General features: G+C 43.1%; 1 protein-coding gene across 1 annotated transcript; it reads left to right on the forward strand.

Annotated features, from left to right (window-relative positions):
- The first annotated feature begins 10220 nt into the window (after positions 1-10220).
- LOC120996179 (25-hydroxyvitamin D-1 alpha hydroxylase, mitochondrial) lies at positions 10221-19468 on the forward strand. The gene is made up of 9 exons (XM_040425940.1): positions 10221-10442; positions 12360-12550; positions 13583-13779; positions 13885-14085; positions 15487-15650; positions 16721-16887; positions 17420-17501; positions 17867-18064; positions 18751-19468. The coding sequence occupies exons 1-9, from the start codon at positions 10242-10244 to the stop codon at positions 18862-18864; spliced, it is 1515 nt and encodes a 504-aa protein (XP_040281874.1). The 5' UTR covers positions 10221-10241; the 3' UTR covers positions 18865-19468.
- The last annotated feature ends 6267 nt before the right edge of the window (positions 19469-25735 follow it).

Raw genomic sequence — 25735 nt, forward strand, 5'->3', positions numbered from 1 at the left:
GGAGAAATGTGGGCGGGGTTATCCCATTTAAAAGGAGTGAGGATCCGCTCACTCAGTTGGCCACTGAGGAAGGGGTGTAGGACCCTGAAACGCGTCTGGCGGTTGGAAGTGAGCGTGGATCCATCTAAAGAAAGAAGAAGCCGGCTACTTCAAAAGCAAAAGCAAAGTAAACCAAGCATCACGTACGGATTCCAAGGCAGTCGCTCAATAGTGACGTCATACGAGCGTGTATCCGGTCCCCAAGGCAACCAGGTCACGTGGGACGCCACGTTTAGGCCGAGCACACCACGTGAGACGCTGTGTGGTGAGCGGCCGCCTGGATCGCCGCTGCGGAGGAGGCAGTGAAGACGGGTAAGACCGGGCTCGATTCTGAGCACTGTAGAGGCAAGTGAGTCATACCCACGATTGTGGGGCCATACCGCATTGTTTTGGACCTGTGCTTTACTATATCAAGTGCTCTGGACATTGAAGTGGTGCATTGAATCACTGCACCTAAGCAGTACACTGTTGCTGGCGCATTTATCTACAGAACTGGTGGCATTACTATAAAACATCTTTTGCACGCGGTTCTATATTTGATTATTTACGCATTTGACGCAGAGACTGAGTGTGGGTCATATGTGGTATATGTATTTGTATGATTTTAGGGGTATGTTCTTAAAATTTTAACAGATTAAAGTGTACAATCACTGTCACTGCTGTGGTGGTCCCTTTTGTGAGTGCCCCCCCATATTTGCTATATTTTACTCTACCATTGGTCTTGAGGGTGGGACCTGGGGGTGAGCACCTGTTCCACATAGAGAGAGGGTGAGCCGCTGTATTCTCTTTTTCCTATCCTGAGAATAGGTCATCAGTATAAAGGTCCTGGAAAACCCGTTTAAACTGTAAAGTACTTTAAAGAAATTTTCCAAAGCAGCCACTGTGCTGTACATTCATAAAAAAGTGTCCTTCTCTTGAGCCGTTCTGCGTGGGTGGAGCTAATGCTGCCGATTCTTTATGATAGTTTCACCTACAGGCTCTTCCCCGCTGGATCTAACCTGGAGCCCTCTTTTAATCAGCTGGACCCGCTCCTTTGGGACTATACTACTAAAATACAGTGATCAAATAACAGCTTCATATACAACCCCAATTCTAAATTCACCATGTAAAATGTAAATAAATGATAAATAAAAACAGAATGCAATGATCTGCAAATCGCATAGATCCATATTTTATTACCAATAGATCATAGAACACATATAAGATGTTGAAAGTGAGACATTTTACCATTTCATGAAAAAAATCATCTCATTTAAAACTTGATGGCAGCAACACATCTCAGAAAAGCTGAGACACATGGCTGGGTATAAAATGTGCATGTTAGACAAGCAGAGTTTCTCAGAAGCAAAGATGGGTAGAGGTTCACCAATCTGTGAAAAAATGTGTAAAAATTGTGGAACAATTTCAGAGACATGTTCCTTAATGTAAAATCGTGAAGACTTTCAATTTCCCACCATCTACAGTACATAATATCATGAAAAGATTGAAAGAATCTGGTGAAATCCATGTGCGCAAGAGACAAGGCTGACGGTCAGTATTGGATGTTTTTGAACTATCGACCCTCAGGCAACACTGCATTAAAAGCAGTCCCGATTCTGTACTGGAAATCACTGCATGTGCTTAGGGACACTTCCAAAAAATCATTGTCTTTGAACACAGTTCACGGTGCAATCCAGAAATATAAATTAAAGCTGTATCATGCAAAGAAGAAGCCACATGTCAACACAAAATGCCACCATCTTTTCTTTTTGCCGAAGCTCATTTAAAATGGACTGAGACAAAATGGAAAACTGTTCTGTGGTCAGACGAATCGAAATTTGAAATTAATTTTGGAAACCACAGATGTCGTGTTCTACGTACTGAAATGGAGAGGGACCCTCCAGCTCACAGTTCAAAAACCGGCATCTCTGATGGTATGGAGTTGCATTACTGCCTACGATGTGGACATCTGGAAAGGCACTATCAATGCTGAACAGTATAGAGAGGTTTTAGAACAACTTATGCTCCTATCCAGACAATGTCTCTCTCAGGGAAGTTCTTGCAAATTTCAGCAGGTCAATACTAAATCACATACTGCATCCATCACAACAGCATGGCTTCTCAGAAGAAGAGTCCAGGTGCTGATCTGGCCTGGCTGCAATCCAGACCTTTCACTAATAGAAAACATTTGGCTCATCATGAAAAGAAAAATCCAGCAAAGAAGACCCAGGACTGTTGAGAATCCTTCATCAGAGAAGAATGGGACAACATTCCTCTCCCAAAACTCCAGCAATTGGTCTCCTCACTTCCCAGGCGTTTAAAGACGGTTGTTAAAAAAAGAGAGGATGCTACACAATGGTAGACATGGCCCTGTCCCAACCTTTTTGAGATGCGTCACTGCCATCAAGGTCTAAATGAGTTAGTTTCTCTTTATGAAATGGTAAAACATCTCACTTTCAGTATCTGACGTGTTCCATGATCTACTGTGAATAAAATATGGGTCTGTGAGATTTGTAAGTCATTGCATTGCTATTATTTACATTTTACACAGCATCCCAACTTTTTTTTAGAATTGTGGTTTTCCAAAGACTTCTAATAATGGTGTAATCCGATATCTAATTAATACTGCTATCAAATTAATATTCAGGTTTGTGATAGTTACAAGCTTTAGGCTCCAGATCTCTATGGTGCCGCCGCCTTTAGCAGAAGCAGCTGAAAAAAAACCCAATAGGGATCTTATATTAAAGAGGTTGTCCAGGCTTTTTCTATTGATGGCCTATCCTATGGATATCAGATTGGCATAAGTCCGACACCCGGCACCCCCACCGATCAGCTGTATGGGGAGACGGTGCTCGCAGTGTGCACGTGCCGTCTCCCTTCTCTCTTCCAGTTCGCTGCTGTCCCATAGATATACAACAGCGGACAGGAATAGAGAAGGGAGACGGCACACTGCGCACGCTGTCTCCTCAAACAGCTGATCCGCGGAGGTGTCGAGTGTCGGACCTTCGCCGATCTGATATTGATGACCTATCCTGAGAACAGGTCATGAATAGAAAACACCCGGACAACCCGTTTAATGATGGGCTTCCCAGGAGTGAAACTTTGATGGCCTGTCCCTTCATTCTGCCGAGTAGTGGTGGTCTCGGAGTCTGACCTCCACTAAGCACATAAAGACAGCCAACAATGTTTTACTCCAGGAAAACTCTAAATTGACAACCTATTAAAATGATCAAAAAACTAAATATAATATTTATTTTAGAAGCCTATATCCAGAGAAAAAAAACTTTTTAAAGCAGTGGTGCACTATGCTGATAACACAGGGCACACATTCTGCTTACCCTACATTCCGGCACATTTGCACCACCTATAGGAGAGCTACTGTATGTTACCCAGTTATTGCACTCTGCTTAATAGTGTTTCCAGAAAAGTAAAGGAACCCTTTAATCACATGGCAACATTTACTTGTTTGCATTCTTTTGTATTACAAATGACTTCAGAGGCTCCATATAATATATAAGCATGTAAAACACTTGTTTGTAGGCTGGAATGAAGTGGCCTCCTGTTAGCTGGTAACTTTGATAACATTATATGTAATTTCCCGGATAATTTCAGATGGACAAAAATTTGATAATCATTAACACAATGAAGCAGAAAAAGTCTTAGATTTACAATTTGGAATAAGAAAGTGAATATGAAATGACTGTAGGAATCGGCAGCTTAACTGTAATTGCCAGGCTTAGGAGTCCCATGGTGTTACTTTGAACAACTGTGTGCTTTCCCGATGAAATCTGTAAGTCCCTGTTTACATATAACTTCTACGGTAAATAGATTTGGCTTGGTATTGTTCTACAAAGAATATAGGGATCTAATGGATTAGTTGATGGAAATTATGATTGTTGTTGAGAGTATTTTCATCAGCATCTGTATCACCAGCCGTTACAGTTCCTACAGTTGGGGAGGAGGCGCTGTTGAGCTGACTTTCTATGTTCCCTGACAGCGCTCAAACATTGACAGACCGCCAACATCAGATGCTCATTAACTTCTTCCTGGCTGGTGGATTATTAATTTCTTTATGACTAGGCACAATTTAAAGCACTGGTGAAGCAGCTGGGAAAGACCTTTCATTTTTCCCACACCCAAAAGGAATTCTACATAATCTATTATCTGAAATAATAGGCTTGTTTATTAGTGCAAATACGTTTAAAAAAAATACATTTAACTTGCAACATTACTATATATTTTAAAAATCTTTTTGTACATAAAAGCTGTGCATTTAAAGGGCATCTGTTGTCAGATTTGTACCAGTGACACTGGCTGACCTGGTACATGTGCACTTGGCAGCTGAAGACATCAGTGTTGGTCCTATGTTCATATATGTCCACATTGCTGGGACTGTGGTACCCAGACCCGAACTTCTTTACAGAAGTTCAGGTTTGGGTTAGTTGTAGTGTAGATTGTATTATTTCCCCTTATAACATGGTTATAAGGGAAAATAATAGCATTCTGAATACAGAATGCATAGTACAGTAGGGCTGGAGGGGTTGAAAAAAAATAAAAATCTGTGAGCAATAGGACCTTTGATGACGTCACTGCGTTCATCACATGGTCCATTACATGATCCATCACCATGGTGATGGATCATGTGATGAGCGTAGTGATGTCATCAAAGGTACTATTGCTCACAGATGAAGACAGAAGAGATGCCGGCTGCGCGAACAAGTGGATTAAGGTGAGTTCAATTGCGTGAAAAATCGCACCGCATCTGCACTTGCTTGCGGATGCTTGCGATTTTCACGCAACCCCATTCATTTCTATGGGGCCTGCGTTACGTGAAAAACGTACAAAGAGGAGCATGCTGCGATTTTCACGCAACGCACAAGTGATGCGTGAAAATCACCGCTCGTGTGCACAGGACCATAGAAATGAATGGGTCCGGATTCAGTGCGGGTGCAATGTGTTCAACTCACGCATCGCATCCGCGCGTAATACTCGCCCGTGTGAAAGGGGCCCTAAGTTCTTTTGCCACAGCCCGAGGCACAGTGTTTTTTTATTGCATTTCTCCTCTCACCATCATGGCCACCTTGGCAGCTGCCTACCATGCCTACCCCTTGTCTTGCTCCTGTATACAAATATAATGAAATGAAAGGGAAATACCAACTGGGAAATATAAAGTGTCAAATTTCTAATAGCTGCCTTAGGCTACTTTCACACTTGTGGCAGGACAGATCCGACAGGCTATTCACCCTGTCGGATCCGTCCTTCCAGTGTTTTGCCGTGCCGCCGGACCGCCGCTCCGTCCCCATTGACTATAATGGGGACGGGGGCGGAGCTCCGGCACAGCACGGCAGTGCACGGAGAAAGGCCGCCGGACTAAAAGTCCTGCATGTCCGACTTTTTAGTCCGGCGGCCTCTCACCGCGAACTGCCGTACTGCGCCGGAGCTCCGCCCCGTCCCCATTATTGTCAATGGGGACGGAGCAGCGGTCCGGCGGCACGGCAAAATAGCGGAAGGACGGATCCGACAGTGTGAACAGCATGTCGGATCCGTCCTGCCGCAAGTGTGAAAGTAGCCTTATAATGATAAAACGAATCTGCCATGTCTGTGCCTGTTTTCCTCGGGTTGCGGTTTACCGTTTTGAGCCTGGCCTAATTTGTCACAAATGTTCTCTAAAATCATAAAGCTCATGCAATAGTTGAGCAACAAACTCACATATGTTACCTTGAAAAGTTACAAATCGAAATAGTGTTTCAGTGTTTTTTTACTTCCCAGCTTTCTCCTTATGACAACCTCAGAAAAATTCCAAGATTTATTGCAAGACTTACTGAAGAACTTTTTTCCTTTTAGCATCCCTCATTCAGCCCCTATCGGTATTGTTAGTTCAGCTCCTGATAGAGGTGGATTTGCAGGTGGATGATCCTCAGTGCTACGGACTGCCCTCCTGAAAATTCACTGCTATCAGCCGCCGGAACAGCACCGATGTCAAGCGAACGCAGGGGCTAAGGTTAATAAAAAAAATTAAAACAGCAAAAAAGAGTGACAGAGTATACCACTATAAAGGTTTGCGGCCAGTTGTATTTCTATGGGGAAGTGACAGGTCCACTTTAAAGAATTTGTCATAGCAGTCCTTCTACTTATACACATTGCGGAATTGTAATGATTTCTGAAATCTTATATCACTGGATTGTCAGAATTTGTTCTGTACATGAAAAAATTATAAATATTTTACCTTATAGGTAGATCATAATAAAGAACACTTATTATAATTGACATTGTAGTTATAATAACTCAGTAGTGATAAAAGCTTAAAGGGGTATTCCCATCTCAGACAATGGGGACATATCGCTAGGATATGCCCCATTGTCTGAAAGGTGTGGGTACCTCCACTGGGACCCGCACATACGCCGAGAAATGAGCGGGGAGAGTGGTGGCTGGAGGACCCAAGGTATCCCGTGGTTCGGCCACCTCCAAGCGCTCTCCTCATAAAAGTGAAAGGGAGCGCACCGCGCTTGTGCGGCTACTGCTCCCATTCATTTCTGTGGGGCCGACAGAAATAGCCAAGCCAGCGCTCGGCTATTTTAGACGGCCCCATAGAAATGCATGAAGGGCAGCTGTGCATGCACAGTGCGCCCTCCACCGCCTTCCCCGATCCGTTCTCGTTGTAGATGTGGGTCCTAGAGGTGGGACCCGCACTTATCAGACAATGGGGGCATATCCTAGCAATATGCCCCGATTGGCTGTGATGGGAATACCCCTTTAAATAAGTGTCTATGAGCTGTCAGGAGTTTGGAGATAAGGGCTACAGATCAGGCCATCAGAGCAGCTGCCTGACAGATTCAGTGTAAAGCTATAGAGCTATAGTCTGTAGATGAATAGAAACTGAAAGGTGTCCACAGCCTATAGGACAGAGCTCCCCTTCTAAGGCCACTTTAACACGCAGTAAAGCTCTAGGTTTCAACAGGACAAAAACTGTTACGTGCACCAGTTTTTGACCGACCTAAACCTAGTGCTCATGCCAGAAACTCTCTGAATCCCGGCCACATCTCATTATAATCATTAGGCTCCAGCAATACACAGCCCCATACAGCTAGGTCGGATACCGTGAGCTCTGGCAAGCTGTTCCTCTGCCGGAAAAGCCTGCCAGATAGCTTTACCGCAGGTGTGAAACACGCCTAAATTAGACAAATATCAATATCTGACACTCACACATTAGATTTGCTCATGTGAAGCAATTAGGACTCTTGGGTTTTGTTCTCTGTTGTGCCTCTGTCTCTATAATACAGAGCTATAGGCACCACCATATGGAGGTTGAGCCAAAATACGCTCATGTGGATGTAGATGTAAGCCGGCCACATGTACCAGTTTTGTCACTGAACCAATCAGTGTTTGGATATGGCATGCAGTACACTGAAAGATAACTCTGGGCACTACACGTACTGCATTTGTACCGGGAGCGCCACTAGTGAGGCGAGGTGGAGTGGTTGCCTCAGGCAGCGCCACTAAGTGTACTCTCACACTAGCGTTATTCTTTTCCGGTATTGAAATACGGTAAAGGGTCCCAATACCGGAAAAAAATGCATCAGTTTTGTCCTAATGCATTCTGATTGCATGGTATTTGACAAGCTGCGGTATTTTTTCCGGCCAAAATCCCGGAACACTACCGCACTTGCCGTATCCGGCATTAATTTCCATAGGGATGTATTAATGCCGGATCCAGTACCAAGTGTTCCGGAAATTGCCGCGTTGCCGGATCTGGTTTTCCGGTCCGCGCCTGCGCCGGGACATAAGAGGAGCTATTTTTGCTTTTGATCTTTGAAAAAAATTAAATACCAGATCCGTTATTCCGGATGATACCGGATGAGATGGATCCAGTATATCACTGGATCCATCTAACGGATCTGGAAAAAACTGATTTCCGTTTGCATGCGGTTTGCCGTATCCAAACAACGCTAGTGTGAAAGTACCCTTAATGTAAAGTTGTGGGGCGGCGTCAGGGCACTGGGCAATGAACGCTTCTATTGTGGAAGCACGTATCTCTTCATATTCAACTGTATCACCATCCTCACACAGTAGAAGGGGAATTATTACTACTGGGGGAATTATGTGGGCTTTATTGCTACTGAAAGTCTATGGGGAACATGATTACTAGTATGGGCACTATGGGGGCATTATTACTTCTGGGGCACAATAAGGACATTATTACTATTGGGGGCCCAGTTAATGCACTCTGGCAGAGTATTAGTACTATTGGGAGCACTATTACTTTGTCATTCACCCTGGCACAATATCAACTTAACACAATTCTTTTTGGAGAACAGTATGTTTACGGCACTATTAGTGTCACAGGAACCCTACTGTTAGTTTTGAGGGCACTGTGTGCCAATAATTACTGAAGGGGGCACTATCTGCGTGGTAATAGTATTTTCAGGGGGATTATATGTTTCTGCAGTATAGTATTGGGGATGGCAGGATAATGGAAACTAAGATGTCTGTTTGTCAAACTCTGTAGAGACAGAGACAAATTATGGCTGAAAGAAATCATCATGGTGGTCTGGTCCAAATGGAGAAGATAAGGAAAGAGAACATCTACATCAGAGGAGACATCACTGGATATGAGGTATGTAGTGCTGTATTACCCCTGTATCTTTTGTAGTGCTGTATGTAATGTTTTGCAAGAATGTCTGAAGGGAAGGGGTTAGGCCTCATGCACACGGCCTTTGCCCGGCCGTGGCCGTATTGCGGCCCGCATACGGCGGGTCTGCAATACACGGGCACTGGCCGTGTGCACCCCGCATTACAGATGCGGACCCATTCACTTGAACGGGTCCGCAAACCGGGAGCTGCAGTGCGGAACGTAAGCACAGATCGGAAGCCCACAGGAGCACTATGGAGTGCTTCCGTGGATGTTTCTGTCCGTGCCTCCGCACCGCAAAAAAATAGAACATGTTCTGTTTTTTTTACAGTGCAGACGGATCACAGACTCATTCGACAGCCGTATGCATGAGGCCTTAGGTTGAGAATATGACATGCGGCGGTGGGAGCGGCATTTCAATGTTTGCCTCAAGCAGCAGAAAGGCTAGGTGCACCCCTGGTATTGACAATGACAATGACAGCTTTTGGAATATTATAAAGCAATTCCAACAACAAGTAAATGAGAATTATACTAAGATTTTATTATCACCCCCTGTGGGTCTCAGTGCATAAAGGTAACTGCAACAATTGAGATCATAGTAAAATATACTCCGATTGTTTGACCAGTGAGAAATCGTACACCAGTGCTCCCCAACCTGTAACCACATGTGGCATCCCTGTTCCCTGCACTTGGATGCCCAGGTGTTGGCAGATATTATTGTGTACTTGTGGAACTTCCAAACCAATGACAGTTAGGGAACGGGTACATGTAGCGAAGAAGAAAATCCACAGTAGATCTGCCAATATCCTGCAGCAGAAAAATCTGCACTAAGTGGTGCGGAAATTATTGCATGGATGTGGCAGGTTTTCACTTTCTGCATTGCAAAGGATACAATTCACAGCAAGTGACTGCTGATGATTTAAAATGTGCACCACATCTGCAGATTTCTTGTGGGAAATATCACAGCCCGTGGATGAGATTTGTGAAAATCTCACCCACTTTGCTGCTACTGTAAATGCTGCAGAATTTCCGCAGGAAAATCCGTGGCTTTTTTTTTCTAATTGTGGAAATACTGTTAAGACGTAAAAGCCAAATGAATCAGTCATATCTTTAAGGGACCGAATAAAACAATCTGATCATTTTAGTATCATGACAGGGGCAGTAGAATGAATGCTATATATTCCTCTTCTGAGATACACCAGCGATAAGTATGATAAGAGTCTATGCTCATATTTCACATATTGTCCAATAATCTTAGAAAGTGATGGTCTTTTGGAGAATCCCGCAGATCTGTGGTCTGATCCCTATCACTACAGTGTGCAAGCAGTCACGTGGAGGGCATGCTGTAGTCACCCCTCCTGCTGCTTATCCTGCCCCTCTCCATTAATAACTTACCAGAGGCTTGGAGTAGTATTTCTCATGTAGGATGATGTAACTTTTGGAGAAGGAGGGGATGCTAGTTAGGAAGGGGCGTGCTCTCTCTATACATTGCCATTCTGTTTTGCAGCAGGATTATCCTATCTAAGTATAAATAGGAGAGCTGGCATAGCTGAAGGATGCTGCATCCAAAGGTAACACCTTCTTACTGCCCAGGATGGCACAGACACTTAAGCTGGTCAATAGGACTTCACTATTCAGGAACCTGACTGAGCAATGGGCTGAATCCATGTTCAAATATCCAGAGAAAATCATCAAAAGACACAAGTGCCTGGCAGATGTGCCTGGACCCTCTGCTGCCAGCTTCTTGACTGATATATTCTTTAAGAAAGGGTTATCCCGGCTGCATGAGCTACAGGTAAGCGCTTTTCATAAAGTCTGTACTATCTGTATGTTTATGGGACTTAGTGAGCATTAGTAAATCATCCTGTGTCAGACCAAGGAATGACAGTATGTTTTATTTTATTTATGTTTTTATTTGTTTTATTGTTTTTATTTATTGTCTTTTTTGTTGTTTATTTATTGTGTTTATTGATTTAATTGTATTTATTGTTTTTACTTATTGTATTTTTTATTAAAAAGTGTTGCACAGTGATTTATATTTTTTGCCACATTTTTTCAAATATTAGTTGGTCGACGCAACTAAAGCCAATTTGATGCCCACTGATCTCAATGGATGAAATAATTTCCTAAAATAAGTTGCAGTTTGGTCACTTGACTACAACATTGCACTGTAGAGTTGGGTCGTATGTGCATTATACACTATGTTGTACTATGTATGGCATATTCAGGGCATGCTGAGGCTGTAGTGCTCCAAGGGCTGTCTACCCTGTCTGTATCACAGCCATGTGTTGTCATACAGGAAGAATGTGGTAAATGAATCATTTTCTGCATGACCAATATATTGCTCACTTTATCCCTAACCCCCAACTTCTGTTTCGTGCAGTATGGAAAGTGTCCATGTACAGTACTTATTAACTGTGACCCAGGGCTACAAGACAGGTTCTGCAGCGTGTCATATTCAGTACTTAGTCATCTGTCTTTCCTTTCTTACAAATTTCCTCCTTACATAACTGTAAGGATATATGTATTTGTGAGATGGCTGCTTGCACCATGGAATGTGGCAATTGGTTTCAGCACCTTTGTGAGTGGACAAGGCTTCCCCCTGACAAGTGCATATAATCAGACAGGCTTTCTGTCTATGTGATTTAGACTTTGTGGAATGTGAGCGTGTATTGTACATTTCTGACAACAGGGTGACACACAAAATGTCCAGTAACTTTGCAAACTTATTGCTGTGTTACATTGTTCCTGTATCATAGTCCAGAGCATCATTCACAATTCTGCTGGTTGTTTTGGAAATGGTCGACCAGCTTTTTGACAGACACTTGACAGAGCTAAGCTAATGGCATACATGCCAACTGCCCCTGAACATCTGGGAGGCTTCCAGAAAATGGAGAGACCTCCCAGAATACTTGGCAAATCTCTGAGGCTCAGCGCTATAGCTTATCAATCTCCCAGACAAAAGTTGACAAGTGTAGCTAATGGAGTGGGACATTCAGCCGCTGTTCATATCACTATACCTTGTCTATTGTAAAGGATGCACATTCCGTGAGAAACACTCTAAATCTGGCAGAATTGTGATTGCAGCTCTGTATATTAATACAAACTGGTTGGCACCCACGAACAGGTCGAAATAAGTTAGACATTGTATTGGCAGGGCTTTCCATTTAGATTCATTTTTTATATATGGACTGTAAAATGGTGTTCAAAGGTAGACATGATGATTCCATGTAATGGAGCTTGAAAAGTTGCAGCTAATTTTCTTCATGGAGGGTCTAAAGTATCCACTGTGGGTGGCTGACATTTTTCTGGTCATTTTCTCCCTAGCCTGACTTTGATTTTGTTTTTCGGGTTGGTACTGCAATCATTCACTGTAGTAATTAGACATAGACGTGAATATAAAAAGGCACAGAGCTCAGTGGTTAGTATTGTTGTCCTGCAGGTCTGTGGTCAGTTCAGAACCAGCCTGGGCCATGGACTTCTTATGTTCTATGCCTGGATATACCAGCTTAGTTTGTATGTTCTCCCCGTTCTCACCTGTGTTACATATGGCTACATTTTCCTACCACACGCTAAAAATATACATGTTATAAATCTTGTATTTGCACACAATGTACACCTCTGTAATGTATACTCGGAGGCTTGAGCACTGTATGAGTTTGCAGATTTATGACATTACTTTAACCCCTTCATTACTTCTGTGTTTCATCAGTTGCAAGGAAAAGCCAAGTATGGGCCTGTATGGAAGGCAAGCTTCGGTCCCATCCTGACTGTGCATGTAGCTGAACCAACCCTGATTGAACAAGTCTTACGACAAGAAGGAAAACATCCGATCCGCTCAGATCTGTCGTCGTGGAAGGACTACAGACAGTACAGGGGGCATTCATATGGACTACTTACAGCGTAGGTATCCAGCAAAATCCTCTAAATTATGCCACGGGCTAGCAGGGTATTTACCTGCCTGTGCTTTCTAGTTAGGATATATATTGTTTTATGGATGTGGTAAGACCAGCTATCCAATATGGACCAGGCAGCCATGAATGTAAATCTACTATGTGATGTTCTTTGAAGTCATTCTACTTATTATATGATGTGCAATTTTCTATTCGCTTCAGAATCTTAAATTGGATTTCTGCTTTAGAGAATGACTTTTTGATGTAAGGATCCCCCTGTTCATTGCCAGATGTCTTAATGTCAGGACCTCTAGCAATCAGCTGTAATCTGTGGGGGAAAGCAGGCACAAGTGATCAGTTTCCCTGCAGTGCCCCCACAGGTGAATCAAGCATTGCATGATGCATTACTGAGACCCTGTGGGTATATTCTGTCTGCCTTCACTAACAGATGAGGTTCCTGAATGGGGCACCACCATCTATTAAGTCACAATTCCTTGATAGGGTATTGTAAAATGTAATTGATACTGTTTACTTATAGTATTACTAACCATACACTTTAAAGGAGTTTCCAAGAACCTTAAAAAAATCAGATAACGACTTGACTGTTTTTAAAAGAACCAAAAAAGCACTAATCTTCTGACAGTCTCCAGCTCCATGGCTCCCATCCCAACTGGACTGGAAGTGACGACGTTCCATATTTGCTTTCATGACTGCTGCTGGCCAATCAAAGGACTCGGCAGTGACCTGTGCATGAACAGTATGTGACTGCTGAGGTTCAGAGGTCACATGCCATTCAGGTACACATTGCTACTGAGGCCACTGATTGGCTGGCAGTGGTCATGCGGCAGATACCAAGCATTAACATTTCCGGTCCAGTGGGGACCGGAAGTGGTAGAAACAGGAGATGTGGGGCTGGAACGAATGAGTGACACCCCATTTAACTGTATATGTTACCTATGACTCTCATTTGCCATATTTCGGCTGTATGGCAAACCCTGTATATTTTGCTATTAAGTGGTACTTGTTTGTATGATCCTTGCAGTGAGGGGGAGGAATGGCAGCAGTTTCGCAGCACTTTGGGGAAGCACATGTTGAAGCCTAAGGAGGTGGAAGCTTACAGCGATGTCCTGAATGATGTGGTTGGAGACTTAATAAAAAAATTTAAGTACCAGAGGAGTAAAAATCCAGAACATGTTGTCAAAGACATCTCTAGTGAATTCTACAGGTTTGGATTAGAAGGTAAAATTTAAACCTTACTTATTGACGTTAAGTTCAGTACATTTAACTGTATATTTTCCAGAAGAATTACAATAAGCCTATAAGTATTATGTTCATCTTTTTTAGGTATTTCTTCTGTCCTTTTTGAATCTCGAATTGGTTGTTTGGAGACCACGGTTCCTAAAGAAACAGAGAAATTCATACAATCCATCAACACTATGTTTGTGATGACCCTTCTAACTATGGCCATGCCCAAATTTTTGCACAAAATTTTCCGAAAGCCCTGGCGAAAATTCTGTGAGTCCTGGGATTACATGTTTGCTTTTGGTAAGGATTGCTTTGCATCTTACACATTTAACAGTGATACCAATGTGTATGTCTAACAGCTCATTTTGACTGTTGGATCTTTTGTGAGCAAGATACATAGACAACCCCTAAAGATGATAATAAAGGGCACCTATAAGGTTGTTATTTAAGCTGGTCATGTGCAAATCAGACTACCTTCTGTTTTTGGTGGGATCAACTAACCATCTAATGTATAGAGTGTCATCTGTCATTAGTTGACAGTCGGAAATGATTCCCCTCTCTTTACTGAAATAAGAGGAATGTAAGTTAATGATAGAGTCAGTAATGATGTTTGGCCACATTAATGGTGTTCTACAGGGTCATAATTATTTTTTCATCTTCCCAGAGTACCCCAAACACTGCATATATTTGACCCTTATACTTGTTTTTCACGTCAGCACTTCCCTTTCCCTTTTCTCAGCTTCACCGGATCCTGGCAGGATGTTTACATCCAGAACTTCCTGTTTTCATCAACTTCCTGCTGGGAATTCTAACCAAACCTAGCATGCTTTACTCTGTAATATTTCTCAGGGCTTTCTCCGTCTAGGTAACACAGAGGGGGGAGGTGTAAGGTGTGCAACTACTGCAACGAGAACCCGACTGACAGGCGGAGCAAGAAATGAGAAAGCAAAGCATGCTGGGTTTGGTTAGAAAAAACTGTAGGAAGCTGATGAAAACAGGAAGTTCTGCTTGTAACATCCTGCCAGGATACAGAAGGAAATTGCTGTAAGTAAATGGGACAAAATTGGGCTACTCTGCAGATAAAATAAAATTTCATAATGAAACCAGAGAACCTGTTTAAGCTCCGAAGTGAAAATCCAGCTATGGAAATGCACCCTTCGATATACTCACTGTAACATTACACATCTACGTATGGGGTGGAATTCCAGACAGAATAGCTCTTTTGATCTATATAATGGAGTATGAATTTTACCTTTGAGCATACATTTCTATCTCTGTGAAGTATTTTTCTGTTGAGGCTGATGTAATCACAGCTGTGTGGTGTCTTATCTCGATATCAGCAGTAGATGCAAATACTGCAATGTCTATAGCAATTTCCTCTTTTTAATCCTGAAGGCCACAAATACCTTTACATCAGCCACTTTAGATTTTCCTAAGGTATTTGACCTAAGATGAGTAAACAGTAAAAGTGAAATCTGATTCTGATTTGCCTTTACTGATATAACTAGGCATGGCCATATGTTATACAGTGAAGCTCAGGTATTCATTTAAATGATGTTACAGTATTCCATATCATCCATATTATCTCAGGGTATTATTTAGGGTACTGGTGTATAACGCAATCGATGAACCAATGCTCATTTCTGTTGGATTTTTATATATGTATCATATAAGGTATGTCAATTTTTTTTTCTTTTGCAGCTAAAGGTCATATTGACCAAAGAATGGCGGATGTCGCTGAGAAACTGTCCCGAGGGGAGAAAGTAGAAGGAAAGTACTTGACCTATTATCTGGCTCAGGAGAAAATCCCAATGAAGTCTGTGTATGGAAATGTGACGGAGCTGCTTCTAGCTGGAGTAGATACGGTACGTCAGCAGTGGTTGCACATAGATTAGGGTAAAAATTAGAATACCTGTTATGAGTGATGAAAGCACAGCTGAAAAATATGGAAAACAGTATAATGTATTCATCTTATGCTATATACAGTGAGAAACAGAAGTATTTGAACACCCTGCGATTTTGCAAGTTCTCCCACTTAGAGATCATGGAGGGGTCTGAAATTCACATTGTAGGTGCATTCCCACTCTGAGAGACAGAAAAGTGGGAGAACTTGCAAAATCGCAGGGTGTTTAAATACTTCTGTTCCTCACTGTATGTAACAAAATGCTAAATGGGATCAAACACAGTCAGAGACAGTGACACAAAAGTCAATTTCAAATAAGACTTTGCCTGTTCTTTATTTTGTTGCACAAATTAAACCTATATCCATTACAATCAGGCCCAAAACACAACTCAACCACTGCTCGGCTGAGTGATAACTAAACATATAAATTTCACTACAACATACAAGTGGCTTACTACCAACCACTTGAACCAATTTACATTAACGTGTGTTACCTCACACTAGGGGTAAATGTTTAAGGCTAGCAATCACAGTAACCGTCTCTCCAGACAGGTTCTGTCTCCTCAGATGTCTGTCTCTCTCCAGTGCACAATTTACACCTAAATAACCCAGTAATGAGCTGGACTTATGTTTCAAAGAAAACTGGTACTGGCCAGGAAGGGAATGATAGGCCCCTCTACCAACTTGCCCATCATTCCATAAAAAATTAGTTCCTGAAAACAGGATTTACCAAAACCCTTAGAAAACCAGTCTTTGCTGGGGATACTCAGCTTTCCTGGATTCCTTATATCTCATCCAGTTTTCTCTGGAAGATATATATATTTTCTGGAGGCTAGTACACATATGAGAGGAATCTTGGGGAAATATAATGATCCCCCATCACTTTTCATGTAACCATCTTACACTATATATATATATATATATATACACTGCTATATATTAGATATTAATTTACCTTTGTTTGTTGTAAATATCCAGCTCATACATTACATTGTTGCTTAAGATCATTTTTTTTTCTAATCTTAATGGCAGATTTCGAGCACTCTTTCTTGGAGCCTATATGAATTAGCACGGCATCCAAAAATACAAGCCTCTCTGCACCAAGAGATCCAAGATGTTCTTCAAGGCCGAGATATTGCAACAGCAGCTGATGTCGCCAAGATGCCCCTAATGAAAGCTGTGGTGAAAGAGGTTCTAAGGTAAATTTACACAACAGATATATACGGTATATATCTAGCATGTACGTGCCCTAGGAAACTCTGTGTAATAGGTTTGCTCAGGGTCCATTGCAATGTTTTAAAGCTTAAAAGGGTTGGCCAGGATTTTGATATTGACAGCCTATGCTCAGGCCCCTGTCAATTAGTTGTTTTGTTGTAGCTTTGGCCCTGGAACTACACAGCTACAGCCATTGTGTAGTGCACTTCACTGTATGCAGCGCTGCAGTAACAAGCCGATCAAATATTGATGGCCTATCCTGAGGTTAAGCCAACAGTATAAAAGTACTGGAGAAGACCATTTTCGATTGGCCACATAGTGGGATAGGACATTATGCCCACAAATTTTCTCTTCTTAAAGTTTTACTCTGATGGACAGAATTGTTATTACCACACATTAAAAGTTAGCTGTGTCATATTCCCTGTTGGCTCTAATTTATATAAAATGTTTAAAATCTTCAATAAAGATGTTTGTAAAAAAAAAAAAAGTCATAAAAGTTATATCAACCTCTTTTAGGCTGTATCCTGTTATCCCTGGCAATGCCCGTGTTATATCAGACAGAGACATCCAAGTAGGAGAGTACATCATACCAAAGAAGGTGAGTTCACGCATGCATTCTCTTTAGGCCCCATGCACACGACCGTGTCCGCTTTGTGGACCGCAAAACATGGACATGGCCGTTAGCACACCGCATCGTGTCCCGGAAGCACATGGAAGCCCTTCCGTGTGTTTCTAGGTCCGAGTGTCCGCACCGCCAAAGATAGGACATGTCCTATCTTTGGCCGTAACCACCGCAATGTGGTGTACACATGCCCGTGTCCATGTTTTGTAGATCTGCGGTTCGCGGTCCACAAAACAGACGCGTGACTGGGGCCTTAATACATTTCTTCTACCTGCATACACCTAGCTCAGTCTAATACAACTTATTGGAGTTTACTCAAGTCATGCCATTAATTCTTTCAGACACTCATTACGCTCTGCCACTATGCCACATCAAGAGATGAGAAGTACTTCTCAAACCCTAATGAATTCCACCCAGAGCGCTGGCTGAAGAGAGATGAATCCCATCACCCATACGCCTCTATTCCATTTGGTTTTGGCAAAAGAAGCTGCATTGGGAGGCGTATTGCTGAGCTGGAGGTGTACCTTGCACTTTCAAGGGTAGGTAGAAATAATGTTGTGAAGTGATTATACATGCTACAGATCAGTCCCTGAAATGTCTCCACGAGAAGCCCCACATCATGTCTATGTGTCACTACCAGTATCTGGGCAGGCCTATGTGTCACTACCGGTATCTGGGCAGGCCTATGTGAAGACTGTACCGTTGGCCTGAATGGTTTCCCAAAACAATTACTGAGGGTTCGCATAGTAAATGTTAGTAATTGGTTTACTATGGAATTCATTATGTCTTTCCTTGTACAGATGTAGCACAGATGTAGCACAGATGTAGCTGACTTTACCGTACATCACTTACCAATATAAGATAAAGCAGTCATAAGTAAAACCACAGCTAACACATCATGATATCACAATGAATTGTGCAAAATATTAAAGGGGTTTTCCAAGATTTTGATACTGATGACCTATCCTCAGGACAGGTCATCAGTATCTGATCGGTGGGGGTCAGACACCCAGGACTCCTACCGATCAGCTGTTTGAGAAGGCATCGGCTCTCCTGTGAGCGCCGCAGCCTTCTCCGTGCTCACCAAGCACAGCGCCATACATTGTATAGCAGCAGTGCTTGGTATCGCACCTCAGCCCCATCGCACCCACAAAAATGGACAACCCCCTTTAGCTCTGCTTTCCTTATCTTCTTAGTTTTAATGATGTCCCAATTTCTTTTCCAGATTCTTACCCACTTTGAACTAAGACCTGAGCATCCAGGATCACTGGTGAAACCCATGACCAGAACGCTTCTAGTTCCAGACAGAGAAATCAATTTACAATTTCTAGAGAGATAATTTCCCGCTTCCTCTTTCCATTCCTGTGTCGCCATTCTATGTGGTCTCATAGATTGTATCGTTAGTCAGTGGTTTTCTGAGAACTTTCCAAACATTCTCTTATGCGTTTCTGAAGGTTAACCGAACCGAAATCCACAAGACTTCTCGCTGAAGTTCCTTAGCTGTTGAACTTCATGTGTCCAGCATAAATAATATAGGAGAAAAGAAAGTGAATAATATTTATTAATATAAGGTCATAACTGCCAGTTATATGGAGAAATGCAGATGGAATTTCTGTTACTAGTTACAATGGAGCAATGACCTTAGTGATGTGTTGCAAGCTTGGACTACCTTGGCTCAATTGTCACTAGATCAAGCCTTACTTTACCGTCTTAATTCAACTATTGTAGTAAATTATATTTCATAGGAAATGGTTTGTACATACAGTATTTTACATCTATTTATTATCTGTGTATAGACGTTTATGTAAATAGCTGTAATATGGTAATATCAGCGTGAGGCGCTTAGTTCTCAATTTTTTGTATACGTTTTTGACACATGCTGTCATATCTTTTTATCCATGTCCAGTTTATTTAAAAAAAAGTATTTTTATATATTTAATATATAACATAATAAATATTTGTTTTATTTATATATAATATATGACTTGTGTGCTTATTATTATGTGTAAGTGTGGGGAATTTTTTTTTCGACTTGAAAGAAAATTGTAAAAAAAAGGTTTTCTGGTCTCTACTTAACATTTAAAGGGGTTTTCAGGAGTACAATACTGACGACCTACCTATCATCAGGATAGGTCATCAATATCAGATCAGTGGGGGAGGGGTGTGTCTCCCAGCACTCCCTCCGATCATCTTTTTGAAGAGCTTCCTCAAAAAGCTCCTTAGCAACCACAACACCGTACATCGTATAGTGGTTGTACATGGAATTGCAGCCCAGGTCAATTTGCTTAAAGAGAACCTGTCACCAGGATTTTGTGCATAGAGCTGGGGACATGGGCTGCTAGATGGCCGCTAGCACATCCGCAATACCCAGTCCCCATAGCTCTCTGCGCTTTTATTGTGTTAAAAAACAGTTTTGATCCATATCACGATGCGCGAGCTAGCGCATGCGCAGTGTCGGCATTATGTTCATTCCCTGTACTGGCATCAGCACAGGGAACGAACTACGCATGCGCTAGCTCGCGCATCGCGAGATTTCGGCGCTCCAGCTTTTTGACGTCAGCCAGCAAGGAGGAGATTCGGAGGACGCGGGGCGGTGCTGGGCTCCTTTCCGCTTGACTCATCTCCGGACACAGGACACATATCAGGTTCATTTGCATATGGATCAAAACGTTTTTTTAACACAATAAAAGAGCAGAGAGCTATGGGGACTGGATATTGCAGATGTGCTAGTGGCCATCTAGCAGCCCATGTCCCCAGCTCTATGCACAAAATCCTGGTGACAGGTTCCCTTTAAATGAAATTGAGCTGCAAATAAGCCACGTGACCATTGAAAGGCCTAGAAAGAGGTCACGGTACTCATCAGGGCGCTGCAGCCTCTTTTAACAGCTGATCAGGAGTGGGGTGGGGCGGGCGGTGCTAGGAGTTGGACCCCCACCCATCAGATATTCATGTCGTAGGCTGAACATAGGCCACAAATATGGAGCTCCAAGAAAACCCCTTTAACCACCTCCGGACCGCCTAACGCAGGATCGCGTTCCGGAGGTGGCAGCCCTGCGCAGAGTCACGCATATATGCGTCATCTCGCGATGGCCGAGATTTCCTGTGAACGCGCGCACACAGGCGCGCGCGCTCACAGGAACGGAAGGTAAGAGAGTGGATCTCCAACCTGCCAGCGGCGATCGTTCGCTGGCAGGCTGGAGATGTGTTTTTTTTAACCCCTAACAGGTATATTAGACGCTGTTTTGATAACAGCGTCTAATATACCTGCTACCTGGTCCTCTGGTGGTCCCCTTTGTTTGGATCGACCACCAGAGGACACAGGTAGCTCAGTAAAGTAGCACCAAGCACCACTACACTACACTACACCCCCCCCCGTCACTTATTAACCCCTTATTAGCCCCTGATCACCCCTGATCACCCCATATAGACTTCCTGATCACCCCCCTGTCATTGATCACCCCCCTGTCATTGATCAACCCCCTGTAAAGCTCCATTCAGACGTCCGCATGATTTTTACGGATCCACTGATAGATGGATCGGATCCGCAAAACGCATCCGGACGTCTGAATGAAGCCTTACAGGGGCGTGATCAATGACTGTGGTGATCACCCCATATAGACTCCCTGATTACCCCCCTGTCATTGATTACCCCCCTGTCATTGATTACCCCCCTGTAAAGCTCCATTCAGATGTCCGCATGATTTTTACGGATGCACTGATAGATGGATCAGATCCGCAAAACGCATCCGGACGTCTGAATGAAGCCTTACAGGGGCATGATCAATGACTGTGGTGATCACCCCATATAGACTCCCTGATCACCCCCCTGTCATTGATTACCCCCCTGTAGAGCTCCATTCAGATGTCCGCATGATTTTTACGGATGCACTGATAGATGGATCGGATCCGCAAAACGCATCCGGACGTCTGAATGAAGCCTTACAGGGGCATGATCAATGACTGTGGTGATCACCCCATATAGACTCCCTGATCACCCCCCTGTAAAGCTCCATTCAGATGTCCGCATGATTTTTACGGATGCACTGATAGATGGATCCGATCCGCAAAACGCATCCGGACGTCTGAATGAAGCCTTACAGGGGCGTGATCAATGACTGTGGTGATCACCCCATAAAGACTCCCTGATCACCCCCCTGTCATTGATTACACCCCTGTCATTGATTACCCCCCTGTAAAGCTCCATTCAGATGTCCGCATGATTTTTACGGATGCACTGATAGATGGATCGGATCCGCAAAACGCATCCGGACGTCTGAATGAAGCCTTACAGGGGCATGATCAATGACTGTGGTGATCACCCCATATAGACTCCCTGATCACCCCCCTGTCATTGATTACCCCCCTGTAAAGCTCCATTCAGATGTCCGCATGATTTTTACGGATGCACTGATAGATGGATCGGATCCGCAAAACGCATCCGGACGTCTGAATGAAGCCTTACAGGGGCATGATCAATGACTGTGGTGATCACCCCATATAGACTCCCTGATCACCCCCCTGTAAAGCTCCATTCAGATGTCCGCATGATTTTTACGGATGCACTGATAGATGGATCCGATCCGCAAAACGCATCCGGACGTCTGAATGAAGCCTTACAGGGGCATGATCAATGACTGTGGTGATCACCCCATATAGACTCCCTGATCACCCCCCTGTAAAGCTCCATTCAGATGTCCGCATGATTTTTACGGATGCACTGATAGATGGATCCGATCCGCAAAACGCATCTGGACGTCTGAATGAAGCCTTACAGGGGCATGATCAATGACTGTGGTGATCACCCCATATAGACTCCCTGATCACCCCCCTGTAAAGCTCCATTCAGGTGTCCGCATGATTTTTACGGATGCACTGATAGATGGATCCGATCCGCAAAACGCATCCGGACGTCTGAATGAAGCCTTACAGGGGCATGATCAATGACTGTGGTGATCACCCCCTGTCATTGATTACCCCCCTGTAAAACTCCATTCAGATGTCCGCATGATTTTTACGGATGCACTGATAGATGGATCCAATCCGCAAAACGCATCCGGACGTCTGAATGAAGCCTTACAGGGGCATGATCAATGACTGTGGTGATCACCCCATATAGACTCCCTGATCACCGCCCTGTAAAGCTCCATTCAGATGTCCGCATGATTTTTACGGATGCACTGATAGATGGATCCGATCCGCAAAACGCATCCGGACGTCTGAATGAAGCCTTACAGGGGCATGATCAATGACTGTGGTGATCACCCCATATAGACTCCCTGATCACCCCCCTGTCATTGATCACCCCCCCTGTCATTGATCAACCCCCTGTCATTGATCACCCCCTGTCATTGATCACCCCCCCTGTCATTGATCACCCCCCTGTCATTGATCACCCCCCCTGTCATTGATCACACCCCTGTCATTGATCACCCCCCTGTCATTGATCACCCCTCTGTAAGGCTCCATTCAGACATTTTTGTGGCCCAAGTTAGCGGAATTTTTTTTTTTTTTTCTTACAAAGTCTCATATTCCACTAACTTGTTTCAAAAAATAAAATCTCACATGAACTCACCATACCCCTCACGGAATCCAAATGCGTAAAATTTTTTAGACATTTATATTCCAGACTTCTTCTCACGCTTTAGGGCCCCTAGAATGCCAGGGCAGTATAAATACCCCACATGTGACCCCATTTCGGAAAGAAGACACCCCCAGGTATTCCGTGAGGGGCATATTGAGTCCATGAAAGATTGAAATTTTTGTCCCAAGTTAGCGGAACGGGAGACTTTGTGAGAAAAAAATTAAAAATATCAATTTCCGCTAACTTGTGCCAAAAAAAAAAAATTTCTATGAACTCGCCATGCCCCTCATTGAATACCTTGGGGTGTCTTATTTCCAAAATGGGGTCACATGTGGGGTATTTATACTGCCCTGGCATTCTAGGGGCCCCAAAGCGTGAGAAGAAGTCTGGTATCCAAATGTCTAAAAATGCCCTCCTAAAAGGAATTTGGGCACCTTTGCGCATCTAGGCTGCAAAAAAGTGTCACACATCTGGTATCGCCGTACTCAGGAGAAGTTGGGGAATGTGTTTTGGGGTGTCATTTTACATATACCCATGCTGGGTGAGAGAAATATCTTGGTCAAATGCCAACTTTGTATAAAAAAATGGGAAAAGTTGTCTTTTGCCAAGATATTTCTCTCACCCAGCAAGGGTATATGTAAAATGACACCCCAAAACACATTCCCCAACTTCTCCTGAATACGGCGATACCACATGTGTGACACTTTTTTGCAGCCTAGGTGGGCAAAGGGGCCCATATTCCAAAGAGCACCTTTAGGATTTCACAGGTCATTTACCTACTTACCACACATTAGGGCCCCTGGAAAATGCCAGGGCAGTATAACTACCCCACAAGTGACCCCATTTTGGAAAGAAGACACCCCAAGGTATTCCGTGAGGGGCATGGCGAGTTCCTAGAATTTTTTATTTTTTGTCACAAGTTAGTGGAAAATGATGATTTTTATTTTTTATTTTTTTTTCATACAAAGTCTCATATTCCACTAACTTGTGACAAAAAATAAAAACTTCCATGAACTCACTATGCCCATCAGCGAATACCTTGGGGTCTCTTCTTTCCAAAATGGGGTCACTTGTGGGGTAGTTATACTGCCCTGGCATTCTAGGGGCCCAAATGTGTGGTAAGGAGTTTGAAATCAAATTCTGTAAAAAATGACCTGTGAAATCCGAATGGTGCTCTTTGGAATATGGGCCCCTTTGCCCACCTAGGCTGCAAAAAAGTGTCACACATCTGGTATTTCCGTGCTCAGGAGAAGTTGGGGAATGTGTTTTGGGGTGTCATTTTACATATACCCATGCTGGGTGAGAGAAATATCTTGGCAAAAGACAACTTTTCCCATTTTTTTATACAAAGTTGGCATTTGACCAAGATATTTATCTCACCCAGCATGGGTATATGTAAAATGACACCCCAAAACACATTCCCCACCTTCTCCTGAGTACGGCAATACCAGATGTGTGACACTTTTTTGCAGCCTAGGTGGGCAAAGGGGCCCATATTCCAAAGAGCACCTTTCGGATTTCACAGGTCATTTTTTACAGAATTTGATTTCAAACTCCTTACCACACATTTGGGCCCCTAGAATGCCAGGGCAGTATAACTACCCCACAAGTGACCCCATTTTGGAAAGAAGAGACCCCAAGGTATTCGCTGATGGGCATAGTGAGTTCATGGAAGTTTTTATTTTTTGTCACAAGTTAGTGGAATATGAGACTTTGTATGAAAAAAAAAAAAAAAAAAAATCATCATTTTCCACTAACTTGTGACAAAAAATAAAAAATTCTAGGAACTTGCCATGCCCCTCACGGAATACCTTGGGGTGTCTTCTTTCCAAAATGGGGTCACTTGTGGGGTAGTTATACTGCCCTGGCATTCTAGGGGCCCAAATGTGTGGTAAGGAGTTTGAAATCAAATTCTGTAAAAAATGACCTGTGAAATCCGAAAGGTGCTCTTTGGAATATGGGCCCCTTTGCCCACCTAGACTGCAAAAAAGTGTCACACATCTGGTATCTCTGTATTCAGGAGAAGTTGAGGAATGTGTTTTGGGGTGTCATTTTACATATACCCATGCTGGGTGAGAGAAATATCTTGGCAAAAGACAACTTTTCCCATTTTTTTATACAAAGTTGGCATTTGACCAAGATATTTATCTCACCCAGCATGGGTATATGTAAAAAGACACCCCAAAACACATTCCCCACCTTCTCCTGAGTACGGAGATACCAGATGTGTGACACTTTTTTGCAGCCTAGGTGGGCAAAGGGGCCCATATTCCAAAGAGCACCTTTCGGATTTCACAGCTCATTTTTTACAGAATTTGATTTCAAACTCCTTACCACACATTTGGGCCCCTAGAATGCCAGGGCAGTATAACTACCCCACAAGTGACCCCATTTTGGAAAGAAGACACCCCAAGGTATTTCGTGATGGGCATAGTGAGTTCATAGAAGTTTTTATTTTTTGTCACAAGTTAGTGGAATATGAGACTTTGTATGAAAAAAAAAAAAAATCATCATTTTCCGCTAACTTGTGACAAAAAATAAAAAGTTCTATGAACTCACTATGCCCATCAGCGAATACCTTAGGGTGTGTACTTTCCGAAATGGGGTCATTTGTGGGGTGTTTGTACTG

Source organism: Bufo bufo, chromosome 3 (genome assembly GCF_905171765.1).
Source record: "Bufo bufo chromosome 3, aBufBuf1.1, whole genome shotgun sequence".
Lineage (NCBI taxonomy): Eukaryota > Metazoa > Chordata > Amphibia > Anura > Bufonidae > Bufo > Bufo bufo.

Bases quoted from the DNA above. Each gene is read 5' to 3' on its own strand.
- LOC120996179 (XM_040425940.1), top strand. From the start codon at position 10,242: ATGGCACAGACACTTAAGCTGGTCAATAGGACTTCACTATTCAGGAAC. The intron at 12,551-13,582 runs GTAGGTATCCAG...TGATCCTTGCAG, and splicing joins TCATATGGACTACTTACAGC to TGAGGGGGAGGAATGGCAGC. The intron at 15,651-16,720 runs GTACGTCAGCAG...TCTTAATGGCAG, and splicing joins TTCTAGCTGGAGTAGATACG to ATTTCGAGCACTCTTTCTTG.